At 42.4% G+C, this 17,517-nt stretch overlaps 2 protein-coding genes and 1 long non-coding RNA gene across 3 annotated transcripts; 2 read left to right on the plus strand and 1 right to left on the minus strand.

Annotated features, from left to right (window-relative positions):
• Positions 1-1,240: 1,240 nt before the first annotated feature.
• Positions 1,241-14,735, plus strand: LOC118425091 (phenazine biosynthesis-like domain-containing protein). The gene is made up of 11 exons (XM_035833910.1): positions 1,241-1,393; positions 3,347-3,419; positions 8,704-9,157; positions 9,696-9,795; positions 10,156-10,254; positions 11,005-11,114; positions 11,752-11,958; positions 12,003-12,094; positions 12,451-12,542; positions 13,316-13,480; positions 14,510-14,735. The coding sequence occupies exons 3-11, from the start codon at positions 8,723-8,725 to the stop codon at positions 14,620-14,622; spliced, it is 1,413 nt and encodes a 470-aa protein (XP_035689803.1). The 5' UTR covers positions 1,241-1,393; positions 3,347-3,419; positions 8,704-8,722; the 3' UTR covers positions 14,623-14,735.
• Positions 5,249-7,744, plus strand: LOC118423840. Its single transcript, XM_035832120.1, has 5 exons — positions 5,249-5,354; positions 5,631-5,765; positions 6,538-6,673; positions 6,926-7,018; positions 7,499-7,744. Exons 1-5 carry the CDS (start codon positions 5,253-5,255, stop codon positions 7,681-7,683), a joined length of 651 nt encoding a protein of 216 aa, XP_035688013.1. The 5' UTR covers positions 5,249-5,252; the 3' UTR covers positions 7,684-7,744.
• Positions 14,736-16,127: 1,392 nt separating the features above from the next.
• Positions 16,128-17,132, minus strand: LOC118423844. The gene is made up of 2 exons (XR_004832123.1): positions 16,991-17,132; positions 16,128-16,929 (listed from the first exon to the last, which is right to left on the minus strand). It is a non-coding gene; the product is annotated as an uncharacterized LOC118423844 (long non-coding RNA).
• Positions 17,133-17,517: the final 385 nt, after the last annotated feature.

Genomic DNA, 17,517 nt, shown 5'->3' on the forward strand with positions numbered 1-17,517 from the left:
CATAGAGAGCCTGCTATGGAGGCTAGGCGAAACGCTTGAAAGTTACTAAAATCTTGTTCTCGGTGAAGTGTGCCGATTCCAACTGAAGTTATGAAGCTTTCTTCTGTTGCTGTAAACATATGCATGGTTTGAAAAGCTACATGTACATACCAAGTCATTGCACGTATACGAAGTTATGATATTAGAAAGCATGTAACGTTACTGATGTTACCTTCTGATAACATAGAAAACGACCAGACTACCTTGCCCCGGGGAATTCTTCTGGTGGTTTCTACAATGGCGATTCGCTCGAGAGTTACTAAAATCGTGTTCTCGATGTAACACTAGTTCACCTTTATCCGCATGGTAACCTATATCCGTTGTTTTTAAAAACGAGATATTTAGAGATATCTAGTCGACGGACGTTGGCTTCAAATAACAATACTTTCATAGCACTTCAGTCTGAAACACTCGTCCGTCGACTTGATATCCCTACATACTTCGCTTTTATAGACAACGGATAAAGGTTACCCCGCGGATAAAGGTGAACTAGCGTTAGTATATTTTGAGGAAAATAGATGTAACGTTACGTTTCAAGGTGAGTTATACATTGATGGGCTAAGTCATTGTCAGCATATTACAGCTATGTCTTAATTTGGCTGAAAATACGTAACGTTAGTTGGGTCAGCCCACACGACTACGGCATTAATTCCCGCAGCATAACAAACTACCATGTAGTTGAGTCAGACAGTACCTGAAGTCGAACGACTTTCTCGATCTTTTCTTGCTTCTCGGCAAATAGACGCCACAATTGAACCACACATCGTTCAGAAGACGGCCCTTGCCTGATTTCAGGCCATCAAAAGGAAAATTAACTAATAATAATGTCATTTTACTGGCTAACGCCACCGTGGTCTATATATGCCGAGGTCGTTGACTCCAGTTCGATAGAATATTGTTCTAAAGTTCTAACGGGTCCAAAGTTCGATTTTGTGCGGAAATTGCTACTTTTTTCACCCATTTCAGCCCGTAATTTCTCTATATGGGCCTAAATGACCAAGGTGCAGTGTCTTATGCGACGACCTACCAGCTTGCTGAATTTCAAGGTATTCTAAGGTATATCTGATGAGATAATCATGTTATTTTTATTTGTTTGGAGAAGAACAGGAAAAAGATGGAGAGGAAACTGAGGGAAAACATTATGTTTCCCTACCATGAAGTCTAACTTAATCAATCAACCATAAACATAATTAGGGTACTATTTTGGTAGGGTATGTGAAAGGTGTGGCTGCCTAATTACCTGGACAGGTGGGCCCTGATTGGTTGGAATGTAGGTGAGAGCAGTCTATTGTTATGCGGGAATTAATGCCGAAGTTGTGTGGGCTGATCAGTCAGTTGGAAGGCTGTATTTGAGGTGAGTCTTCCTGAGTTCTTTTCTCTTGAGGGTGCCGCCTTCAACGTATAGATTCTGTAACCTGTGTACCGTATGCAGTAAGGAAAGGGCCTCTAGTCTTTTCGATAAGTGGTGATTTTTTTAACGTGCTCGAGGTGTTTGAGCTTTACTTGTACACTGAAATAGACCTTAGCATATCTGTAAACTCAGGCATACTACATTTATGTGCTGTTATCTCTATATTTTATTCATTTGATGATACGTATAACATGCATATATGTTTTCAAACATTTATGTATTGTGCAAAGATGTTGTAACATCCGCCCCTGTGTATTGGCATGCAATGCTGTAGGGTGGATAGAACTTACTAAATTTATATAAAGAAATGGTTGGAAAATGTTCTTTACTAGTTTTGATTGTCCGAATTCTCCAAAGTGCGGCTTTAAAACACGTTAAAATGAACTGAACCACTACGGTGCATGGAAATACACAAGCACCATATCATACATGACTGAACAAGCCTTAGGTTAAATTGTCAAGTCGGTGTAATGTCAAATGAGGCGAGCCTAAAAAAATCCGTATCTTAAATAATGGACCGGTCGGAACAACGATGTCGATTGTCGAACGTAAATACATTAAGTATTATTTTTGAATGACGGAAAAAGAGGCGTTGTCAGACGACAATGGAGAAAACATCAAAAGCTACACAATTCAGGGACAGTGAATAAGTAGGGCATGGCCTTGGGTGCATGGAGATAACATAAAATCAAGTGTCTCTGTTTAGCGTCCGAATTAAGGGTCGTGTGTGTAACGGCAGGGGGTTTGGTCCATAACCCAAAGGTTTTGACCACTTAGATTTCATATATTCCAACAGTTTACTATTCCCCTGCTATAGTGTCTTGCATAAATGTGTGGCCCACGGGTTGCAGAAATGGAGATGGGCACCACCCCTATGCACCTGTCACAGGGGCACGGGTTGGTGCAGTGGCACAGTATTATTTTGTCAGACGACAATGCAGAAAACATCGAAAAGCTACACAGTTCAAGGGACAGTGAACAAGTAGGGCATGGGTGTATAGTGATAACAAAATATCCAATGTCTCTGTTTAGTGTCTCCAATGGGGGTCGTGTGTGTAACGTCGGGGGCTTGGTCCATACCCAGAGGTTTTCACCACTTAGATTTCATATTTACCACCAGAAGACTGGCCCCCTGCTTTAGTGTCTTGCACAAATGTGTGGCCCAATGGATGCAGAAATGGAGAAGTCCGAGCGCCACCCTTATGCACCTGTCACAGAGGCACGGATGACTCCCCTTGAATGTTATAATGGTCTCTATGACTGAAATGTATAGGTCAGACAGGGCGGTACAGATGACAGACATAAATAAGCCAACTGGTCAGTTGTCACCAGTGTCAGTGACCGCGGTGGTCTAGTGACCTAGTGACCGCAGTGGCCGCAATGTGACTAAAATATGTCAGGCACTCCGGTGTGACGCCAAATAAGTACCTCGCCAAATACAGGTAAGTGTCAGATGTGGTTTATTGCGCCTGCGTGCAGTTAGGGTTACGGTTAGGGCAAGGATTATTAGGGTTAGGGTTATTAGGGTTCAGATTGGGTTAGGGTCAATTTAGGGTTAGGGTGAGGGTTGGATATGGGTAATGGTGAGGAATAGGTTATGATTAGGTTAGCGTAAGGGCCATGGGTTCTGTAAGTATGTAAGCGGTAGGGTTGGATTAGAGTGAGGGTTGATTTACACAATGTGACCGTCCTTCTAAAAACCGTCCAGACTTCTACTTGAAAATATCACGTGCCATGTCCTATGTATGTGACCAAGGACGTTATATAGTTAATGCGACACACATCTCTATCCTCTATACTGCAAACCCCCATACAGTGTCCCGGGGCACTTATTTGGCAAGGGGCACTTATTAAGCGTGACACTGTTTGATAATTTACGGTTTTCTCGTCCGATAGGTCTGTAGGCGTGGCGTTCCCTGCTGTACTCCCCATTTCAACTGCATTCAAGACTTGGACATTCGTCAATCAGGTAAGCCCATCTGATGAAACTTGCACATAAACTTTCACATACACACAATACGCCGATGAAGGTTAGACATCCAGGTAATGAGATACGCCAAAAAAGCAGTTACTCAACTGGAAATGAATTCAATAATCCGAAATGGATTCGACAATGTCACTGACGAAAGATGGTGGATACCATCTGAAACGCCTGACAGTTTACAAAATCATAACCAGTTGCTTGAGTAACTGCTTTTGGGTGTGGAACTCGCAATGTTACGACTGAATTAGACGGTCAAATATCTATGATAGACTGCGCAAAATAAGTAGGATATCAACCTGCCACAATCTAACATTTAGATGTAGGGCATACACTGGTTAAAAAATGGCATATCGTATTCAGCCCGCTGGCTACATTGATTGGTAATGTCCGACATGTTAGAGTTTAGATACCGCTAAGGTTTGACTTTCGGTTGTCCCGAATGATGTGAGCCACGGGTGGTGACAGCCAGACCCTAAATTCGGGTCAATCAGTAATCTGCAAGCAGATCCTACGGTAGCATTTATAAGATGGTATCAAAAGCTGTCAGAGGACTGAAGCCAGCTTAGGAGTGTGTATGCTATCTCTAAGCAGATTCTATAGTAACATTAGATAAGTATCAAAAGCTATCAGAGTAGTGAAGCCGGCTTTGGAGTATGCGCACTATCTCCAAGCAGATTCTATGGTAATATTAGATAGTGTCAAAAGCTGTCAGAGGAGTGAAGCCGGCTTAGGAGTGTGTTTGGCTACCGGAGGCTGATGACAGCCTTTGGCCAGCTGTACTCCTTAGCCAGCTTTGATACTTAGTCTATCTTATGCCACTGGTAAATCTGCCAGGAGACTTGTGTTATATCTTGTTTGTACCATTGATTTCATTTATCGTTCATGTCTGGGACCGCCTCATCCCCTTTCCCCAGGGCAACAGCTAAAAGCGCCGATTGAAGGTGATATGTGTCCCCCCGGTTACATGAATAGACAAACAAACAAACAATATTTCCCTGTATGCGTTAGGCGTGACAGGTCGACCGTTTTTACGTCAGTTGATTAATGCCAATGTCACTTACCTGCGAGGCTGGTGTGAGCGCTCGTGGTCACCACATGAAACCAACCCTTCTCGTCCCGTCCGAGGCACAACATGATGTTTGGGACGGAGCGTTTTACGTGTTCGCACTGCGGCATACACACAGACAGATACACACACATATACATATAAAACACACACGCACATAATCACACTCAACAACAACACACGCACAAATACACAAATACACAAACACACGCACACTCACACACACACACACACACACACACACACACACACACACACACAAACACAAACAAACACACACACACACACACACAAACACACAAAAACACACACACACAAACACACACACAAACAAACACACACACACAAACGCTGTCAGTAATAACAACCACGAGTCCTCACTCACAATGTATTTCGCTGCGTAGTGCGCACTTAAAACCGTGACGAGTTTCTATAACCTCCTGAGATGCCGACTTCGGAATGAATCAAGACTGTCTTATGTTGTTTTGGGCTCACATCATTACTCACCGTACTACTCACCGTTCTACGACTAAAAGGATTTTGTTCGTCTTACAGCGCAGAGTCGTTTGATTGCCTCTAACTTTCTCCAAAGCGATTCCATCCACGGTGAGTTTGCTCTCTTCTCTTTTATATCTAACTTGTGGCACTGTCACAGTCGTCACAGGCCGTTGTACGATTTTGATGTCTACATTTCTTTTGCAGGCTTTGACCAAGAGTTGTTCCGTCTGTTTGTTGCTGCAGTAACAGACAACATGTCGGTGGAGAAAAAGACAACCCCCGAGATCTTCGACCCCAGGTCGACCCCAGAAATGACGGCAAAGTACTACGACAACTGGTCTGGTCATTATGAAGAGGTGCGTTGATGGATGAAAATTGACACCCTAGAAACTAGACACAAACAAAGGGACAAGCAAATAAACGATTTGTGGGGGATTTGGGCAATTTCACCATAGATACATTCTGACATCGCAGCTTTTCGACAGTGTCAATATTATAATGATGTTAGGAGTTAATCTCCAAGCCGATGTTAGACTGGACCATTTTCTGATCACACGGATTTTCTGACAGCTGCCAACCCCATTGCACATGCACACATCAACCCGTGAGTAAGCTTATTGTCTCTCCCACAGGAGATCATGACGCAACTAAAATGCACAGCTCCCCGGGTCTGCGCAGGCGCTGTAGGGAAAGCCCTGGGAGGGTTGGACCGCGGGAAGGTCAAGATTCTTGACGTGGGGGCCGGGACCGGGCTGTGCGGGGAAGAGGTGAGAAATAAGGCCATGTTGTATCCCAGATGTGCGTTTATCCTAGAAGCGCTTCTGCGATATCCAGAACACGTCGCAAGCGAAGGAGTGCGTTCTGGATATCCGGAACTGGACTGTGCGGGAAAGAGGTGAGAAATATAAGGTCATGTTCTATCCCACGTGTGCTTTCATCCCAGAAGGAGTGCTTTCTGGATATCCGGGAACGGGCTGTGCGGGGAAGAGGTGAGAAATAAGGCCATGTTAGATCTCAGATGTGCTTGGGATATCCAGAACACTTTGCAAGGGAAGGAGTGCGTTCTGGATATCCAGAATGCACTATGATTTAGAGCGTTTCTGGGATGAAGCGCATCTGGGATAAATTAGGCCATGTTCATTTGAATATACGGATGAAATCCGTGTGCGCTTCAATTTTCGTCCGTTTCCAAAAGTTTTCAGCCATACTGTAAATCATACTAAACAGGTGCGAAATGTGGAAATTCGTGCCGAAGATGTCAAAACAAAAATATCGTAAAACAATGACAATACATACTCAAGGCTAAATAAAGGTTGAAAAAATGACATAAAATGCCAACGTCAATTCCAAAAGTCAAATAAGAAGAAGGTGTGAAAGAAAAAAAAGAAGAATCTATTGTTCGATATACCATATTCTGAGTGTTCAGTCATTTCTTCAACCTTCCTAACCACCTGATTGATTAATTGGTTGTTTGGCTGCTTAGTTAATGATTGATTATTCCTCAGTTGGAGTCCCTTTAATGATTTATTTATTCCTTAGTTGGTGCAGTTGGGCTTCACCGACATAGACGGAGTGGACGGGAGTCAGGACATGCTGAACCTGGCCGAGAGGAAGCAGATCTACAAACGACTTATCTGCGACTTTGTCGGGCCGAACCGTCTGGATATCGAAAACGGTAACTCCGAGTGTTTAAACCTAGCTGGCGTTTCGACATTTTCTTCCAATCCCTATTTACTGTTGAAGTCTTGCTAAGTAAGTATTTACTTAAACTATTTCTATTTCTGAAACCCCAACAAAAACGCATAAACACATGCCAAAACAGCCTGAGCCGAACCTCTGCTTGGAGAGTACCCATAGTGCATATCGCTGTGCATTCGCAGTTGACACCGTGAACACCGCTTATTGAGATGACCTTTGCCCTCTACAGACACCTATGACGCCATCGCTTGCTGTTCTTCCTTCGCCCCGGGTCACCTGAAGGAGGACTGCCTACCCGAGCTCATCCGAGTCGTCAAACCAGGTCAGCAGAAGGTTCAGACTTTAACACGCTGTACTCAACTAGCCTGGTATCCAGCCGTAATATAGCTCCCAAGTCTCTTCTCTCCTCTCAATTGTGGAGATGAGAGAAGAGACTCGGGAGCTTTATTACGGCTGGATACCAGGCTAGAGTTCAACGTGGTTTAGATAGGATAAAAAAGAAAAAAAAGTCACATGTAGACATTCATGCACCCACTCACTAATACGCACGCACACGCACACAAGCAGGCACACGCACTCATGTATGTAAATGATAGCCTGTAATAGCCCCCGTCTCGCCCCGGCTATATATATATATATATATATATATATATTATATAGGTACACATAGAGTGAAGGACTACAACGACTCAACTGGAGCCACTAGCCACATGCACACACACATACACAGACACACTAACACATACTAAAGTCCTTATGTCGTCTATAACATATCCTATAACATCCACCGTCTCGCCCACAGGTGGCTATATCATCATCACGTTCCGTGAGGAGTACCTGTACATAGTGGAGGATTACAATGGCAAGCTGGAACCCGCCATGGCCCGTCTGCAGGACGACGGGCTCTGGGAACGAGTCAGCCGGGAAGTCTTCCCCAAGTTCTACGAAGACAAAAACGGGATCACCTTCGTCTACAAGGTCTTGTAGTGGGCGACATTTCAGCTCAGATGTGCCTTGCTGAAAATAAAAGTTCAAGGATTTGAAAGCATTTTCTAGTCGTTTTGTTTCTTATTTCAACGATATTTTTTTATGTTGCTTTTTGCACTGCACTCAAGTTAATAACTTATATCAACAGTGCCACATACACAGTCCTGACAGAAGGTAAAGGTAGACTTTTTTCTTTTACCTCCCCAGCCGAAGTCATGTACCCATATTTACACCTGGGTGAAGTGAGGAAGGTCGTGTAAAATGCCTTTCCCAAGGGCACAACTTATGTTACCTTTTATACGCGGGGTAACCTTTATCCGTTGCTTTGGAAAACAGTATATTATGGATATCCTGTCATCGGACGGTGAATCTGCAACATTTTGAAAATACTGCTCTCAAAAACCACCGTCCGTTTTGATATCCCTAAATACATTTTTTTTTAAACAATGGATAAAGGTTACCCTGCGGACAAAGGTGAACTGACATTAGACTACATGTCTGATTCTGAATCAATAACGATGTTTGTCCGGCGTTCTGCAATGAGGACCTAGCGCTCGTATCAATGGTGTACAACCGGTGTAACCACGCACCATATGGCGAAACACACCAGCTTCGCAGGCAAGCAGCGGCGACAAGTTTGTGTGCATCGAATGACCTGTACATGTCTTACCTAAACCCTTAATTTTCGCCAAGCTTAGCTTCGCTTGACCTAGCTTGGCTTAGTTTACTTTAGTTTAGCTTAACTTAGTTAAGTTTAAATTAGATTATTTTATTTACCGAGAGAAGAACAAATCTAACTGGAAGCGATGTTTTAAAATGAAATACCTCTACCGTATTCATTGATTAGAACATTGCTGTCACACTATGAACATCCAGTTAATCATTTTCTAAAAAGATCACAATTTTCCTTTGTGACAGTTGCTGAACAAAACTTAATAAAGAGTCCTGGAATCATGTCAAGAATCCATCCCAAAAGATGATACCAACTTGCTTTACTAAGTCCTATTGTTTAAATCGTAGATAAAAAGTTGAACCAGACATGAGTGAAAATTGCAAGACATCATACAACGGTGACGTCACCGAGACAGCCTGCAACGGCGACGTCACCAAGACAGCATGTAACGACGACGTCACCAAGACATCAAGCAACGGTTACGTCACCAAGACAGCATGCAACGGCGACGTCACCAAGACACCAATCAACGGTTACGTCACGAAGTCAGCATGCAATGGTGACGCCACGAAGACATCGTGCAAAGGCTACGTCACCAACGGTGAGGTCAGCGATGACGTCACGAATACGTCATGCAACGGTGACGTCAATTATGACGTCACGAAGACGTCATACAACGGTGATGTCAACAGTAACGTGGTTGATCCGGAGGAAAGGTGGCTGCCGATCTTCCAAGTGGACGCGTTCACGGACCGACCGTTTTCCGGCAACCCTGCAGCAGTCTGTCTGGTAGAGGATGGGGTGAGTGGTTTGTCACAGATTCAATGAATTCTTTTCATTTTGCTCTCACTTTGCCTAAAGGGACAGATGAATTATGTCGTTTTTTGTATTTGTGACGCCCGCAATCTGGCAAAGCAGTACGAGTAAGGCTTAGGTCACATTTATAAAACCGGGCCCGGCCGGGCAGCTTTCTGGAGCGAAAAGATTTATGTGAAGGACATCAACATACACAAAATGTCAAAATAAGATTCATGGGCATGATTTGTGTATATCTTTAGGTATACATTTTAACTTTTCGTTTCTTTAAACATCCCGGCCGGGCCAAAGTTTGGAAATGTGATCTAAGCCTAAGGGGTGTAGTTTGATCATCTCTGACTACCAAGTTTGAATGTAGAGTCCACAGTGCCGAAAGCATTGCCAGGACCGTTGGACGTCTAAAAACTTCGCAGCTGATCGTTCAATGACTTCCAAGCTCTTTCTATGGTCTCCAAAGCCTGGAGGTCGTCTCAAACCCTCCATGATATCGATGTCCTTGTGTAAATGTGCTTGTCTTCAACAGGACCTGAACGATGATGTCCAACAGAAGATCGCGGCTGAGATGAACCTGTCAGAAACAGCCTACATCCGCAAACTGAGCAGTAACGACGACTTTTCTACAGGTAAACTTGTACCGCCTTCTTTCTGCAAATTTTCCTCACATTTTCGTAAAATGTCTTTTGGCTTGTACGTCGATGAAAGTTAGATATCCAGAAGCCGAATAGCAGTTATTCAATCGACTAGATGAGGTTTTAGAGACGGTCTGACTTTTCAGATAACATCCACTACATCAAGTCAGTGCCACTGTGGCTCAATGTTATGTTTTCGAAATTACTCTCACTCACTCACTCACTCACTCACTCACTCACTCACTCACTCACTCACTCACTCACTCACTCACTCACTCACTCACTCACTCACCACAAAATTACTACATCAAGTGCGTTTTCAAAGATAACCTTGTACGTTGCCGTTGTGTTCAGGTTCCAGGTTCGGACTGAGGTGGTTTACTCCCACCAAGGAGATCGACTTGTGTGGCCACGCCACCCTCGCCTCTGCTGCTGCTCTCTTCTATATCATGGGTAAGTAGTGGTCAATATCGTTGTTAATATTGTTGAAGAGGTTCATCAGTCACGTATGCAAACAGTTACAACAATTTTCATCAATCAATGACTGTTTTTTGTAAAGGTACAGTACATACCTCCCAAATTTTCGATGTCTACCAGTACATCATCGTCAGGGGAATGACCTAGTCTCAGTTCTCAGTTCGCAATGCACATAGAAAGATTATGGAGGCCATCCACATTCAACTAGAGGCTGCGAAGTTGAACCGGACTGAGGATTGGGAGTTGCCCAAGTGCTACCTACCCCTTCTCCGCAAGGGAGGCGGGGGGAGGGGGCAGATGATCCACGCAAGCCTGACCTAGTCTCGTGTTCTCTCGCGAGAACTGAGACTAGGTTATTCCTCTGACGATGATGTACTGGTAGACATCGAAAATTTGGGAGGTATGTACTGTACCTTTACAAAAAAACAGCCATTGATTGATGAAAATTGTTGTAACTGTTGTTAATATTGAAGTTTTTACCTGTCATTCAACACAACAAATTGCTCACCTCAAATTTTCAGTCGCACAGGATTCACGGGATTTGAACTGGCCTGTCCCAGTTATCCACTAACTTAAGTTAACTTAACATAGAGACTGATACCAGTTGAAGCACAGGGACATCGATATTCCTAGATTGCCAAAAATGAGTATGGTTGGTTACACCATAGCTTATCATGTGTATTCAATCTATCTAATCTATTCATCTATTTTTCTTTCCATTCCCAGACAACCCCAGCCCTCAGCTCACGTTCCTGACCAGGAGCGGGGAGCTGTTTGCTAAGCGGCAGGGAGACTACATTTCCCTGGACCTGCCGGAAAACGTCCCTGAGCCACAGGTGGGACATTTGTACATTTGCAACATATATGCAAGGCTTTGCATGATGTAAAAAAATGACCAATAAACTGGTGGACATACCGACAGTGTAATATAACCAGCTATTGCCGCGCCGCTTGACTGTTATCGAAAAGCGATTATAACGGCTCTACAGATACAGGAACAGATTCCCACCCCCGCAAGGCATTAGCTCCTGTACTCAAACAACAGAAGCTAATTGACTCAATCTAATCAGCCTTATCTTGTATTTGTCTAACTTTGATTCCATTTGGACTATATAAAATGTATCTTCACCTCCTTTGTACATCAATTCATACTTGGAGTATAAAATCTGCTCTTCAATAGATCTGCTCAGTGTCACTGACGAAAGGTAGTGAATGCTACTTGTAACGTCTGACTGTTTCCGAAATCATGTCCAGTTGCTTGATCGAGTAATTACTATTTGGTGTACCTTATTACTTGAAACTTAATCTTTGTCGACTTACATGCATTCTGTTTTCCGCCTTAGCCAATGAAATAGATAAAAAAGGTTGCTTCGTCGTTTTTTGTGTGTGTGCACTATTCTGGCAGCAATGATGTAACCCTTAATGCCTTGGATGTGCTTCCTTTGTAGAATGTGTGTTTGTTTTCTCCTCCAGGACAGGGAAGCTTATAGTCGGCTGCTGCGGGTAAATACAGAGACCTTCAAGTCCTCTCACTTAAATCCAGAACAATCGTTTGTATTTCTAACTTATATAAGTTTTACGTTGCTCCAAGCGGTGAAATGTAAGTGTATTTTATCATTTTCTTTCAAATCAACGACTGAGTGCCTACGTTGTCTCGTGGTATTTCATGCGATGTCCAGTCATTGACATGTTTCTTTTATTGCCTTTCTTGTTGTACAACGCAGGCTATTGTAGGCACGACCCCTGTCCAGGAGGTTCGGTACTGCAGCTCAGTGGGAGGGGACCTACTGGTGAGACTGGCAGACGACACCACAAGGTTACCATGGTTACAGTCACAGATTTTTCTTCAGTTTCAAAAGGCCGTGTTGATCCAATTACATGGATAACATCCGTGTGTGCTTTAAATTCCTTCCGTTTAGTAAAAACGTTTGAATATACTCTAAATCGCACAAATCATCGACAGAACAAACAAATGTATGCCGTAGGTTGCAAAATGGAAATATCGGAAAACTAATGGCTTCATCACTAACATTGAACTGTATGATTCATGGAAACAAATAAAGGAATTAAAAACATTGAACTGTATTGACATGCAAATGATGGGTGTTAGATGTTGCCACATTTTAAATGTTGCAAATGTACTAAACGTATCTTCTTTCACGTCATGAACAGGAGTACGTTGGAGAGCCTCAGTCCTGACGTAGGCGCCATGATGGCGGCTCATACTGAGGGCAAACTCAGAGGAGTGGCTGTCACGGTTAAAGGTAACGCCATATTAGCGAAACTACGTATACATGCAGCTATACATACATACATACATACATACATACATACATACATACATACATACATACATAAATTTTATCTGAAGGGGATGGCCCTCGTCGGCCTCAGCCGCTCTTCTTAAAGAAAAGATATTAAATTGGAAACCAACATTTATATCACATTCTGTAGCTAATTCATCAGTTGGCCGGACAAGAAGAGTAAACTTTTTGCAACCGGACTATCACACAATTCTGAGTTTGTGAGCTGAGCCACCATATCATACTTCTACATACAAACATGTAACTCTAGTTCATCTTCATCCAAGGGGTAGTATTTCCGTTCTGTGTATTACAAAACGGGGTATTTTGGGGTATCAAGTCAAGTATTGCAGTTTGAAACCACCGCCATCGACTTCATATTCCTAAACACCCCGTTTTTTTCTTAAATTACAAAACGGGTATAGGCTATTAACCAGCGGATAAAGGTGAACTAGCTTTAATATACTCAAATGTAAGTTCATCAACCTTTACTCAGCCGAGACGGGGGCCGATACTGACTTCCAAGCACCTTTGACCCTTTGCTTACGCCACACTTCCTGTCTGGATGTGTGACATAGGCTTTGGGTCATTTCAACTTGAAAAAGATCACAGGACTGATCGAAAGCTTGTTGGTAAGCATTGTTTTTGTGGTAAGGTATAAAGTTTATGATTGTATCATGATTATTTTTAGCCTTATTACCATTACATATGTATGTATTACATTTTATCTCTAGGAAGCCCTTCCAACGGCTGTGTAAACGACAATGGGGTGAAGTACGACTTCATCTCCCGGTTCTTCTCTCCGTGGTACGGGGTAGCTGAGGATCCTGTCTGCGGGTCTGCTCACACCGTGCTGGCCAGCTACTGGGCAAAGGAGCTGGGCAAGACTGACTTCTACGGTGAGACATAGTAAGGCCTAGGGGAAAACTGTTGTGTGAGCTCGGTAAGACTGACTTCAACGGTGAGACATAGTCAGGTCTAGGGGAAACTGTTGTGTGAGCTCGGCAAGACAGACTTCTACGGTGAGACATAGTCAGGTCTAGGGGAAACTGTTGTGTGAGCTCGGCAAGACAGACTTAGAACTACGGTGAGACATAGTGTGGCATAGGGAAAAATGTTGTGTGAGCTCGGCAAGACCAACTTCTACGGTGAGACATAGTACGGCATAGGAAAAAGTGTTGTGTTTCCGGTTACGGTCCTAGAAAAATAGGGCCGGTCGCTAGCAATAATGTTGAATCCGTACAGGACAACTGTGACTGGTTCTTTGGGTATCATGGTGATCATGTTATTTTTACTATTATAGTTCAACTACCAAAGCCAAGGACGTGCACATATGTGTAACTGTTTATGGTATGGATTTGGCTGTCTTGTCAATAAGATATTGTTTATCTAAATGTCTAAAATTCATAAACGTGCCATCAATGGTGGTTTGTTTTAAAATGTGACAAAATTGGATTATTTTCTTTTGATTACTTGTTCTTGGTTTGCAGTCCGTCAGTGCTCGCCGAGAGGTGATTTGAAGGTGTGACTATGAGAAGAGCGTTTTTATTGATTTGTTTGTCCGTCAGTACTTACTCAGAGGAGGTGATGTGAAGGTGCGTCTGAGAGAAGAGGTGTTCATCTTTATTTATTTTTTTGTTTGTTTGTTTGTTTACAGTCCGCCAGTGCTCACCCAGAGGTGGTGACTTGAAGGTTCGGCTGAGAGGAGACGGGATTGTTTTTATTTATTTATTTGTTTGTTTGTTTACAGTCCACCAGTGCTCGCCCAGAGGAGGCGACTTGAAGGTTCGGCTGAGAGGAGACGGGATTGTTTTTATTTATTTGTTTGTTTGTTTACAGTCCACTACTTCTCACCAAGAGGAGGCGACTTGAAGGTGCGACTGAGAGGAGACGGGATTGTTTTTATTTATTTGTTTGTTTGTTTACAGTCCGCCAGTGCTCGCCCAGAGGAGGCGACTTGAAGGTTTGGCTGAGAGGAGACGGGAGGGTGGAGGTGGCAGGGAAGGCTACGGTCGTCTTAAATGGCAAGATCAAGATTTGATAAACGTCTTGAGTGTAGAACCGGGTTAAAGGTCAACTTAGATAGTTTATCATCACTTCTTGTCACTCCGAATGAAAGCTCCTCTGTGTTGGTAAATTCCATAGTGAAAAAGTTTGTTCCAGCACAACAGAAAGACTCACCATAAATTTTCGGTCGAGTACTCCGACCTTCTTCAGGTAGACGATTCGCTGCACTGATGTTCCGGAAGTCGTCGGATATCCGGATGACGTCAGTACTCAGCAGCGAATCATAAAGGCGGGAAGGCATGGTCCAGTGACACGGAATTGGTTGCCAGGAGATTCGATGTGTATATGCCGAAAATTTATGGTGAGCCTTTCTGTTGTGTTGGAACAAAGTTTAAACTTTTTCACTATGGAATTTGCCACACAGATGAAGCTTTCATTCGGACATTAGATAGCTCATCATCATATCTTGTCACTCCAATACTGCAGGCAGGCTAAGGCCTTCCAGTCCGCATCCTGATTGGAGATGTGAGCACTAGGGGTGGGTACTGGTACAGAAAATTCAGGTCCAGGTCCGGACCTGAACCTGATTCAGTATGATTCATACCAATTGTCCATTTCACTACAAAGAAATCTGTTTGGTTGAGTATTAGACTTACACTGGCGTTTTAAAATCCTACAACGCTAACTGCACCTGTACGATTGGCTGTAAAACTTGCAAAAAACGTGGAAATTACTATAAACTCTACATTACTTCACTCGTTATTTTCTTTCACCTGCAAGTGCCAAAACGTGTGAATGCCTGATAAAATAATCTGTTAATTTTCTAATCGGTCCAACATCCGGTCTACCTAATTTTTTCAGGTCCATTTTTTTTGGACCGGTCCAATAAGAAAAAAACCGGTTTTGTACCGGTACGCTGTACCGATATCCAGCCCTAGTGAGCACCCATAAAGTTACACATTGGAAAGCAACTGGCTATATAAAAAATTGTATTTTTAGACGTTTCAAATAGTATCACTGACTAAAAGTTGTGGGTGCTATCTGAAATGTCCGTTTTAAAAATCTACCCAATGAAGATTGAACAAATTTTGTATTGGGTATCTGAAATTATTATTATTATTATTTTTTTTTACTCAATGGTCACCACGTAACAAGGCCATGAATTCCACTCAAGGTTACGGGTTACATGATTGGAACTGTAACAGCAACTCTTCGCCATAGGTCAGAAACATCATGATTGAGACCAGCCCAATTGTTCACTATGAGTGAGGACTAACTGACCCAATAGGCGAAGCAGGGGTTACGAGGGCTGCTCGGGAGATTCCCTACCCCTATTTTGGCCGGAATGGTTTGATCCGCTCGTAATATTACTTATTACTTGGATGTCTAACCTTTATGACTTAGCACTGCAGATTAAATCTCTTACATGAAGTTGAAATGAGTATCTATCTTATGAAGAAGATATCTCAGAAATTCGTTTCGTTGGTCTGAAAGTTTATGATGATACATAGTAATGCGAAATGATGATACACAGTAATGCGAAATGATAAAAACTATTTACTCTTTGAAGTACATCGATGTGTAAGATACAGATTTGGTGACCAATGTTGAAGCAGCTGTGTAGAAATCACTTTAGTATCCAATTTTGATGAGCTATGGATGAAATCCACAAGTGTGGTAGATTTACTATATATAACGTTACCGTTAATGATGCAAGTAAGAAATTAAAATTTGCATTCAATATGAAATCTAAGAGATCAGGAAGATTGAACAATTGATTAGAGACATTGAGTAAACATTATACCTAACCATAGATTTTCTTTTTTTCTATTTTTTGTATTCTACAATAATAGTATCCGTTCCTGATAATGTTGTTTTTAATTGAAATTTGAAGGCATGTATGTGCTCATTTTACATATTTTTTATGATTTACAGCATTTTCTTTTTGGAAATGGACAACATAGACGTGTGAAAAAATGTCATCCATACAATACAAAAAGATACAACAGATACATTGTATATGAAAATACATGTATATGAACTGGTTTTAATCGAATGTGCGTAACTTAGCAAATGGCTTTGAAACGAAACTGTAAGGTAACCAACAAATACAAGGTTAATCCCGCCACACAAAACGATATATAAAACATACAAGTTGTATTATATGTAACAGAATGGTAAAGGTTTCATAAAGGGCATATCTTTGTGTGTATCCTAGTTCTAGTCGTCTTTGTCGCTTAGGTTCTTTTTGCGTAGAAAAATGTCATAGTCTGTATAGACTGACTGACAGAGAGAAAGGAAGAGATCCTAGTGACTTAATTAGGGCTCCCTTATTGCTGGCCTCTCTCATAGCCGTCCAAATCTAAAATGGACGGCTATGAGAGAGGCCAGCAATCAGCGACCCAGTACAAAAAGAAATGGCCAGCAAAAGTGCCAAAAAAGTCCATAGAGAGCCTGCTATGGAGGCTATTATAAACCACCCCTCACCAAAAAGTACCATGAATGGCCAGTATACTAACTAGGAAGGCACTCAGGATAATGATACTGTATATAAAATGCATTTAAGTTTGCGGGGATTTAATTTCGCGGTAGCGGGAAAAAGGACTTTTCGCGGTGGATTTAAGTTCGCACAGTTATACCATAGACTGCAATCTAATACCACAATAGAAAAATGTTCGCAGTGGTTTTAATTTCGCGGTAAAGTGGTCACCGCGAAAACCGCGAACATTAATCCACCGCGAACATTTCTGCATTTACAGTATCTTGTACTTACTGCTGTTGAACTAAAGGACAAAGATCATCAGTTCAACCTCTTACATAAAGATTCACCTATCTAAAAGAAGCAAACTTTTTAAATCTGTAAATCTTCTTACTTCTACTCTAGTATAAAATCTAGCATATCAATCTCATTGTTGATATCTAAACAAAA

The sequence above is a fragment of the Branchiostoma floridae genome, chromosome 10 (genome assembly GCF_000003815.2).
Source record: "Branchiostoma floridae strain S238N-H82 chromosome 10, Bfl_VNyyK, whole genome shotgun sequence".
Classification (NCBI taxonomy): domain Eukaryota; kingdom Metazoa; phylum Chordata; class Leptocardii; order Amphioxiformes; family Branchiostomatidae; genus Branchiostoma; species Branchiostoma floridae.

Excerpts from the sequence above, each read along its gene's own strand:
- LOC118423840 (XM_035832120.1), top strand. The coding sequence starts at position 5,253 with ATGTCGGTGGAGAAAAAGACAACCCCCGAGATCTTCGACCCCAGGTCG. Across the intron at positions 5,766-6,537 it reads CCGGGCTGTGCGGGGAAGAG|TTGGTGCAGTTGGGCTTCAC; the intron begins GTGAGAAATAAG and ends TTTATTCCTTAG. Across the intron at positions 6,674-6,925 it reads CCGTCTGGATATCGAAAACG|ACACCTATGACGCCATCGCT; the intron begins GTAACTCCGAGT and ends TGCCCTCTACAG.
- LOC118425091 (XM_035833910.1), top strand. The coding sequence starts at position 8,723 with ATGAGTGAAAATTGCAAGACATCATACAACGGTGACGTCACCGAGACA. Across the intron at positions 11,115-11,751 it reads AAAACGTCCCTGAGCCACAG|GACAGGGAAGCTTATAGTCG; the intron begins GTGGGACATTTG and ends TTTCTCCTCCAG. Across the intron at positions 11,959-12,002 it reads TATTTCATGCGATGTCCAGT|GCTATTGTAGGCACGACCCC; the intron begins CATTGACATGTT and ends TGTACAACGCAG.